We start from the raw sequence: 10,410 nt of genomic DNA, 5'->3' as shown, positions 1-10,410 counted from the left end.
AAGGTATTACACAAATCCTTGCATCACATGAAAAATTATCAAACTCTACAACTTTACCTCTTTCACACATTCACGATTAGAGTACAGGTTGTTTCTTTTTTTTTTTTTTTTTTTTCATTTTAAATAATGATTGCAGCCCATCTCCAAAAATCCAGGGAAAAAAGATAAATAGAACCTGATAGAGAGAAAGTAATCAATCAGACTGATTGTTGTAGTGTCCAGGAAACAGGTACCCACATGCGTACAAACATACAAAAAAGATGGAAGATAGTAAGATGTGATTGACCATATCTTATTTATTAAAAGTCCAGAGAAAGCGCATTGGATTGCCTGCGTCACATCAGCAGTGAATCTTTAGCATCACTCAGTATGGGATGTCATTCTGGTAGTACTGAATCATATCATAGGTCCTACTCCTAGAGAAGAAAAGCAAAGCCAGAGGTAAATGATAAAGAAAAACCAAAACACTGCAACCACTGTCAGAAAAACCACCATCAAGATCCCACAGAAATAAAATATGAGTGAAGCACAAAAACTCTATGTTTTCGCTGCACTCAGTTTTGCCAGCTTATGGGTTCACCTTTCCTTTAACTATAGAGAAAAGACATACGTAAATGCCAAACCTATTGCTGAGGAAACAATTCTGGATGATCTTGATGATGAAAGTTGCAGCCTCCCGTTCGGTCATGTTGGGGCTGAATCTGTGTCTATATAGGAAAAACAACAACAGCACCACAAAAAATAGGAGTACAAATTAATGAGGTTTCTTTTGAGCATGACACAAATATGTTTCTGCAAAAGCTCAGCCCCATGTTGATTTCATTTGCTGCAAGTATGTAGTTCTTTCAAGACAACATGTACATAATAATAATATTTTAAAAGCACTTGTCTTTATTCTTACAGTGGAGGCTGAGGCTGCGAACTTTTGACCAGCTGAGTGGTAACAGCAGGTCTCTCTAGACAGCCACTGCCTCTAAAATACCTTAATACCTAGCAATGACTGTGAGTTCCAGCCCATTACACTTCATGAATTTGTGTTTATTTTTAGGAAAATGTAGTTAAGTCATATATAGGAAATACTGACTGCAGAACTATTCTGGAGGCATTAGCCTGAGGGGCTGCTTAAAATGTATGTGTTTGCATAAACTTTTGACATTACAACAGTCCCAGTTCAGTACTGCATCTGCCAAACAAATTTGAAGTTGCTGCTCCTCAGATTTCAACACCACTTCAGATAGAACACATTACCTCTCATTAAAGCAGATCTTTTCTTTACGTTCTTGCTTTGGTAGTGCTAAGAACTTTAAGATAAAACATGTGCTCACGTAGTCACTTAAAAACAGTTTGAACCTAATCATATGAAAAGGCCTCTGAAAATCCTGCTTTTTGAGATACCTCCAAAAAAATCTTATGTTTCTATAACACTAAGAAATACAAGATATTTGAGTAGCATGACAACAACACTTGCTGCAGGAACTGTGACAATATACACGCTACAGAGAGCAAGCATTATGAATTCCAGTTCATATACATGCTGGCTTACTTTAAAAGCTTGATTGTCTGCCCTCGGAAACATGGCAGCCCTGTATCCAGCATTAATGTAACAAGTGAGACTACAGCATCCATGTAAGGCCTAGAACAAAAAAAAAAAAGAGGACAAAAAGGTTACAGCACTTGAACTTCTGCAGCTTTAGTAGGTAAAGCAGGCAGGTTGAGAAGACTGAGGCTGGACTACTCAGTCCAGATTTTTCTGTAATTAAAACAACACATGTAATTGTCTCATATTTGTTGGCAGAGCTACATCATTGCTTATGATCTCTTTAATTAAATTTCATTCCTTTATATTGGACTATCAGAGATTTAAAATGCTGCAAGATGAGGAGCCCTCGAGAAAGATTATACAAAGCAACACTTTGGGAAATAATACTACTTTGGCAACAGAAAGGTCCACCAGTGCATCAAAAGTAATACTACAGTAATTAGGAATCGGAAGATAATCTGTTACTCTACTACATAATTGTCTGCTACATCAGCTCAGCTTCCCTTCTTCCTCCTCTCCTCCCACTCAGAGGACCTCCCACCTAACTCCATCACTACTCTGCTACTGGAGTGACATTTCTGGCTTGACATAAAACTCCCTAGATTGCGCCACTTCAAGGAAGCAAATTGTGCTCAACTCCAAGACAGCCCCTTCTGGGGCTACTTGCTGAGTAAACTAATTCTGCAAGATAACATCAGTAATGTTCCACACTCGTGATGATAGAACAATCCCTTATCTGGGCTCTGTCATACTGTCCTCCTAACTATATACAACATCCACTTCACATCCATTTCGTACTCATTCTCCATGTTAAAGCAAAGCTTGCAATGCCAAGTGGGAGCCCAAGCGAGAGCAGCCACAGGAACTTCTTGTGGCTTACAAGCATTCATGCTGGACCCTCAGCTCCTCGTCATCTTCCTCCTCCTTGTCCTCCTCCTATGATTCTTGTTTGCTTGATGTAAAGCATAGTAAAGTTACAGATCTCTAACGTTACTGGCTGGCAATCATCGCTGAAAAGCACAGCTACAAAATCTCTAATATTTTACAAGAGAAATAGTAGCACTTTTTCCACATAATTAACTCTAGCTGAAATGGCGATTCACAGAATCACAGAATCACAGAATCACCCGGGTTGGAAGGGACCTCAAGGATCATGTAGTTCCAACCCCCCTGCCTAGCAGGGCCACCAAACATACACATTTAGATCAGGTTGCCCAGGACCCCGTCCAACCTGGCCTTGAACACGTCCAAGGACGGGGCATCCACAACCTCCCTGGGCAGCCCGTTCCAGGGCCTAACCACTCTCCTCGTAAAGAACTTCCCCCTAACATCCAACCTAAATCTTCCCTCCTTCAACTTGGATCCATTTCCCCTAGTCCTGCTATTGTCAGCCCTTATGAAGAGTTTACTCCCCTCCTGGGTGTAGGTTCCCTTCAGGTATTGATAGGCTGCAATGAGGTCGCCCCGCAGCCTTCTCTTCTCCAGGCTGAACAAGCCCAACTCCCTCAGCCTGTCCTCATAGGGGAGGTGCTCTAGCCCCCTGATCATCTTAGTCGCCCTCCTCTGGACCCTTTCCAAAATCTCCATGTCTTTCTTGTACTGAGGGCTCCACACCTGGACACAGTACTCCAGATGGGGCCTCACAAGAGCCGAGTAGAGAGGGACAATCACTTCCCTGTCCCTGCTGACCACCCCTCTCCTGATGGAGCCCAGGATCCCATTTGCCTTTCGAGCTGCCAGAGCGCACTGCTGGCTCATGTTGAGTCTCTCGTCCATCAGGACCCCCAGGTCCTTCTCTGCCGAGCTGCTCTCAAGGACCACTCCTCCCAGCTTGTACGGGTGCCTGGGGTTCTTCCGGCCCAAATGCAAAACCTTGCACTTTGCCGTGTTGAACCTCATTAGGTTCACCCGAGCCCAGCTTTCCAGCCTGTCGAGGTCCCTCTGAATGGCATCCCTTCCTTCCACCGTATCAACCGCACCACTCAGCTTGGTGTCGTCAGCAAACTTGCTGAGGGTGCACTCAATTCCCTCATCGATGTCATTGATAAAGATGTTAAAGAGCACCGGTCCCAAGACAGACCCTTGGGGGACACCACTTGTTACCGGCCTCCACCTGGACATAGAGCCATTGACCATCACCCTCTGTCTGCGGCCTTTCAACCAATTGCTTATCCATCGGGTCGTCCACCCATCACATCCACTTCCCTCCAATTTGGAGATGAGGATGTGGTGGGGGACCATGTCAAAGGCCTTGCTCAGGTCCAGGAAAATGACATCGGTCGCCTTCCCTTCGTCCACCAATGCCGTCACTCCATCATAGAAGGCCACAAGATTAGTTAGGCATGACCTTCCTTTGGTGAAGCCGTGCTGGCTGTCTCGGATCACATGCTCATTCTTTATGTGATCGAGCATGTTGTCCAGGAGGATCTGTTCCATGATTTTCCCAGGCACGGAGGTGAGACTCACCGGCCTGTAGTTCCCCGGGTCCTCCCTGCTCCCCTTCTTGTATATGGGAGTGACGTGACCCTTCCTCCAGTCGACCGGGACCTCACCTGACAGCCACGACTTCTCAAATATGATGGAGAGCGGCTCGGCAACCACCTCAGCCAGCTCCTTCAGGACCCTGGGATGCACGCCATCCGGCCCCATAGACTTATATTCATTCAGTCTAAGGAGGCACTGTCGGACTTGCTCTGCCCTTACAGTGGGGAGGGATTTACCTCCTTGGTCCCCACATAGAGGTTTGGGGATGCAGGGCTCAGGGACGTGAAAAAGACTAGAATCCTGGCCACCAGTGAAGACCGAGGTGAAGAATTCATTCAGCACCTCAGCTTTTTCTTCATCTGTTGAAGCCAGTTCTCCTTTTAAATTTACCAAAGTAGGTACACCCGTTTTGGCCTGTCTCTTCTGGCCAATGTACCTGGTTTACTTACTTGATTAATATGATTGTCTCAGTTGGGAAAACCAGGTTATGATTCTCCTGTAGCTTCTTGTTGCAAAGTTTTAATTAACAACATGCTAAATTGAAGAAAGATGATGATCATGTTTATAAATTGAATGTAATATATGATCTTCTCAAATGTCATGAGGTCAGGAAAAAAACCCACAAAGTTAGGCTGCAAAATTTGTTTCATGCAGCAGTTTGACAGACTAAGACCCTCTACAGACTGCTGTTCATTATTATTTAACATCCCATCTGGTTTTTGTTGTGCAAGCACTTCCACTTTTAAGCAGTTAATAATGCTTTACCTGACTGCCAGATAGCCTCTGACACACATCTCCATAAACCATTTGAATGGAGTTGCTTCCATTTTTCCTCCCATTATCATCACCATCTCATCAGTCAGCTTAATGTCAGGCTCCCAGCCCAGATTACCACCAGGTGAGCTCTCAAACATGAATCCAAAATCTGTACACAAAAGATAAGCTGCTTCAGACATTCTGGTGGTTAGTTGTGCTTTCTTCTGTCAAAGCTGACAGAAGAAAGGAGGGGTGCATTTCACATCATAATATCTATTTTCCTACCAGCATTTCAATTCCAAATGGAAAAAAAGCTTTGATAAAATATAAAAACACCAACAAAAGAATTATTTAACATTAAACAATACTCAAGGATGATGACATCAGATAAACAGGCTAAAACATCTGCAGTTCTAGAAAAACAAAGCTAAAGCAGATGTTACAGCCTTATGCAATTATATGAATTTACTCATCAACTTTTAGTTCACACCCAAGCAGTAAAGAAATGTGTATATGTGTATATGTATTCGTACATCCATACGTATTTGTATATGCTTGTATACGTATGAATACGTATAATCCACAGATGTGTATTCCTTCCCGAAGCTGGTAAAACCTTGTAAAACTGAAATTATGCAGGAGCAGCTAACACAAACACACATACAATATTAAAACGTCTGGTAAAACGTCCCATGTATTTAAAAGCTGAAATCTGATTAATCTCAAATTGAAATTCTATTAGCAGTATTTTACAGCAGAAGGAAAAGATGACTATGACTGACCAATGTGAATGATGTGTCCCTTTTTGTCCAGCATGATGTTGCCATTATGCCTGTCTTTAATTTGGAGCAGAAAAAGGAGAAGACTATATGCAGCCATACTGCGGATGAAATTATAGCGAGCCTGTAAAAGCAAGAAGTCAAAGCAAATAAGAACACATAATTTAATAACTCACTCATCTCAGAAGCAGATACAGATGAACATTATTTTTCCTCCATTAATGATTAATTTGAATCTATGTTCAATAATACTGTCCACATATCTGCAGCTGCAGTAATTTCTTTAGCTAGCTTTCTCATAGCTAAAAATGAACTGCCTACATCAGAAGCCAGGTACAGCATTGCAGTAGTAATTATCTAGTTATTTGTCATTATTTCTTATGGCTAGAACATTACTCAGTTGAAACCGTACTACGACTGCAAACTGATATTTTACCTTCTGGAATGCAAGAGTAGACTCATCTCCATATTGCCTTGTAAAGTAATCGTACATCCCAAAGTCTGTCTGCCTGCCCAGCTGGTCACGGGACGTACAGTCAGGAATGCATTCAATAACACCACACTGAAGGGAAGAAGAAAAACAGGTCTGTACAGCATACTCCCAACATACATTTTCTACGTGGCTCTTGGCAGTCACAGAGTTCTCCCAAGAGATTTGGGAAAGCCTTCACATCAACAAATACAGAATTTCTAGTATGTTCATTAAAAAAAAAAACTACACCCAATGTTTGAGAATTTCCATGCAACATAAGACACAAGCAATTTGTGATTTTCTCCAGACTTGCACAAAGTTGTCCCAAAAATCAAGCAACAAACATGAATAACCACAAGCAGCAAAATTTCTGAGCCAAAAGCCTTAGGAAAGAAGAAAGTAGGAGAAGAACGACTGTGTCAATAGTACTCTAAGTATTTGGCGTGACGTGCATAGTATTTCTTTGCAGAAATGTTAACTTATGTGTGCAGGTAAAGATTACTTTTTGTTTTTAAATTAGGAACTACTTTCTACAGCAGTAGAGTTAACTGCTCACTTACCCCAGGAGCTGTGGCCACCACTCTATATGGAAACACAAAAAGATCCAAGCCTACCAGCTGAAATATATTCTTGAAGAGATCAATGATTTGTAAAGCTAACATGTCCTGTTATGCAAGAAAAAAATTGCACAAGAATTACAGGGGTTACGGATCACAAGTCAGATGACAGAAATGCTCTGAAGAGAACATAACTTTCCCCAGAAGGTTGTGTACCATACACTGTGGCTCTGGGGAAAATCAAAAAAGGAAAAGTAAAGGATGCTCAAACGGGTAGCAAACAAAACCAAAGATTTAACTGCTGACAACCTTTCTATCGTTCTTTGACTAAGAGGAATACTAACAACTTCAGAGATAATAGCCATCATTCTCCTTTAATCAAAAAGGACCAAGCTTCAGCATACAAGATAGTACAAGATATCACCTTGGAAATTACTCTGACATTACCAACTGTTCAATTGAAAAATGAACTCTAAAAAGATTTGTACATCATGGCATTACGTGAACTAATTTGTAAAAATGACATTTGTGTTCAAGTCAAATTTTCCAGAATAATATAACACAATTCTCTCCCCTAGTCCATACCTAGTAGGGATTCTCAAAATTCCAAAGAAAAAGCATTTCCAAGCTAAAATTATTTCCTTCTTTTATATCGTCACCTACAAATTTGTTTTTATATAACTGCAAAGTGTAGTAGCTTTGTACCTGTCTGCAGTCATCACCCACTTTGAAGATAGCTGCTTGCCAACAGATTTTCTTACTGTCCACTCCTTCTTCTGCACTTTCATCGATGGAATCAGAACGACATCGCAGACCTGCACAAAGAATAAAAAGCAAAACTCAGATGCACACCTCAGTTAGTATTTTCATACCATGACAAGTGCCCTACACTCAAAACTACATTTTACACTGAAGTACCACTATAAGAACTTCTGCTTTGCAAGATGAATTTCATAAGGCAGTTCCCTTTCCGTATTAGAGTTGGAACGTATACATCAAAAATCTCTTCGTGATTTACTTGATAAATGCCCAAATTACACTAAGCTAGTCACTTAGATTACCCTGCAAAAAACCACAGAAAGGCAATTAATTTATATGTCAGTCTAAAGTAACTACATATTTTTTTCAGGATACTTCTGTGGCGTGCTTCCAGGGACTTAAAAAAAAAAAAAAAAAAAAAGAAAAGAAAAACAGAAAAAAACACAGAAGTTCTAAAAAATTTTCTTCTCTTTCCATTTTATGCATTTTTATTTTTGAGCTGAGCCACTGCAGATGAAGTTCAATATGGAAGCATTTCTTTAATGCAGCAGCACAGATCACTAAAAGCAGGCAATTTTAAAGAAAGTGCTGACTCTTACTTAATAGCATCAGTGATTAAAACACATTTACTAACCTTCTTTTTCAAGCTCGCTAACTCCACATCGTTTCACTTTAAATTTGGCCAGGTAGGGTGCTTTTGCTGCACTACATTGTAATAAATAAAAAAGATGATGAGTGCAAGTTAGCCAAATGAGGATTTATAGAAAGACTAAATATCATGAATTAACTTAATGGAAGAATAAAAGAGCACACTACCTCTGCATAGGGGTCCCTGATTTGTAATCAATGTCCAGAACAATAGCTTCAGGATTGCTGGGCAGGTAGCAGCCTGCAAAATGGAGCAGAGAGTAAAGAAAAGATTTATTGGCCAGTGTGACAGTGATACTTGGAGAACAACTGTTCTTACTGTCTACAGCTTCATTACATACTTTTGAATTAAATGAATGCTAGAGATAAACTGGAGGATACGGTCTGTATGTCACAAAGAATGTAGAACCCTTCCCATTGGTCAATGATTTCCATTAATTTCTGGCATACAGTTTTGAACTAATACTGCAGAATCTTTACCATAGAAATGCAGAGATAGGACTTCTCTTACAAGAGTTTTTAGCAAGAGGCAGCAGCATATTCCAGTGCACTGTTAGCAGAAGAAAAATGGTAGGAGAACTGAAACCTATCAGACAGAGGTCAAAGTGCATTTTAAAAGAAAGATTCAGATGGGGAAAATATGGTTAAAATATATGTCTATGTGTTTGTGTATATATATACATATACGTACAAATAAATGAAAGGACTTTGAGATAGTCAAGGTCATGTTTCAAGGGCATGTCTGAAGCAAGAAAAAGGAAAACGAAGGCAACTGGACATGTTTTATTCTCAAGATAAATTTTTAAAGATATTTAATCTCTTTCAATAAAAGGTGGTCCAAAAGAAAACTGTTAACTTCCCCTCTTCAGATATACTTTGCTGTTTTTACCTGTGTTACCTAATTTGACTGTAAGCACTTTGGGGAAAACTTTGTGTACAATATAGAAATTAACAGCTGGTAAAAATATTCAAATTGCTTCAAGAGAAACAATCAACTGTAAGAAGAACAGCAACCTTGTCACCAGCACCAGAACTGTGAGCAGCCACTTACCAGACATTTAGCATTTACTTACAGAAAATTTTGCACTGACACTGAATGCAAAAAGACCACTACATTATATGATGAAATCACTTCTTACCAGGCTGCACTTTCACCTCAGACAGAGCACTCAAACAAGCTTTTTTTCTTTCATCTCCTTTAGGAAATGGCCTAGGAAGATTAATAATATTTTATATAACTATATTCTATATACTATTGTGTGTACTTCCCTGGTGTTCTGTTTCAAATTTATACAATGACAAAGATTTCTTACTGCACCACTGTCTTACTGAAGTCCTTGCTTTGTAGATACAACATTAACTGGATGTACAGGCAGCTGTCAAATCCAAACAGCATAATTAAATTGAATTAAATATTGAATTAAATTGAATTAAATATGAAGATACTTCCTGCAGAGAAATTTGCACATAAAGTACGCTTTTGTCAACAGTGTAACAGTATAGTTATGCCAATATAATTCTCCTTTGTGGAACTTACACCAGAATAAGAACACTGCTTTGGAAGTGGGATAAGCAACTGAAAAAGGACAAGCCAACAAAATACCTATGCAATTACACACCTAATTTGTTCACATACTTTGCATGATTGCAGATGTCAGCTGGATAATTGGTAACATGGTTAACAAGTAGTACATGCAATTACCCAATTTGCACAGGCACTTGTGTTAACCATCTATTGAAATCAGCCATGGTTTGGCGTAGCACCACGGGAACTGAAAGTTATTACTTATGCTCTATTTTTAAGCAGTACAGTAGATTACTGAAGCAGCAACATAACACTTACATAATCATAGATTATAAATTTATTCATTTATTCCATCTACAAAGCAAACAGCATCTCCTTTCTGTTGCCTTTACAAGGGAAATGCATAAAACATGTCTGTTTTTTTAAGTACCTAAGGTGCAAAATGAAACGCTTGCAAATACAGTTATTAACAGTTGCTTGATTATGATTCCATGCTAACAAAAAGTGGTTTGATTTCATCCTAAATTTCAAGGTATTCATGTCTGAGAGCCCTCTTTTAATTCATCCTGCTGGGTGAAAACATTGAAGACATGGAGCATTTGACAAGTTTCTGTGAAGCAAGTGTCCTTTAACCTGATGCCTTTATACTTCTGGTTTGCAAAGCTTCATTTTAAAGGAGGTATTTTCTAAGAAATATTTATTATACAGCTTTCGAACATTTTAACACACTTGAGAATGTTCTGAAAATATGCAATAAAACCACACATACTGATTTTAGAGCTTGCGTGCTGGGCTGCTGCCACCCACTGGCAAGATTTATAAAAGTTAAATTGAGCATCTTGCAGTCAGCAAGACTTTTAAAGATCAACAATCTGCTTATTCTGACAGTG

The 10,410-nt window shown here is 39.7% G+C and overlaps 1 protein-coding gene across 1 annotated transcript in view; it reads right to left on the bottom strand.

Moving 5' to 3' along the window:
* Window positions 1-364: 364 nt before the first annotated feature.
* Window positions 365-10,410, bottom strand: part of PI4KA (phosphatidylinositol 4-kinase alpha) — a gene marked incomplete at both ends in the record, with an annotated part of 58,582 nt that continues 48,536 nt past the window's right edge. The window contains 11 exons of the mRNA XM_079543632.1: window positions 365-416; window positions 624-707; window positions 1,544-1,633; window positions 4,790-4,949; window positions 5,563-5,683; window positions 5,996-6,121; window positions 6,592-6,696; window positions 7,294-7,403; window positions 7,982-8,052; window positions 8,164-8,236; window positions 9,135-9,205. Coding sequence (XP_079399758.1) covers window positions 365-416; window positions 624-707; window positions 1,544-1,633; window positions 4,790-4,949; window positions 5,563-5,683; window positions 5,996-6,121; window positions 6,592-6,696; window positions 7,294-7,403; window positions 7,982-8,052; window positions 8,164-8,236; window positions 9,135-9,205 — 1,063 coding nt within the window. The remainder of the gene's footprint in view (window positions 417-623; window positions 708-1,543; window positions 1,634-4,789; window positions 4,950-5,562; window positions 5,684-5,995; window positions 6,122-6,591; window positions 6,697-7,293; window positions 7,404-7,981; window positions 8,053-8,163; window positions 8,237-9,134; window positions 9,206-10,410) is intronic.

Source organism: Tetrao urogallus (assembly GCF_951394365.1).
Source record: "Tetrao urogallus genome assembly, chromosome: 17".
In the NCBI taxonomy this organism is placed as follows: Eukaryota; Metazoa; Chordata; class Aves; order Galliformes; family Phasianidae; genus Tetrao; species Tetrao urogallus.
The sequence above is the reverse complement of the archived record's forward strand: the minus strand, read 5'-3'. Positions and strand labels throughout refer to the sequence as shown.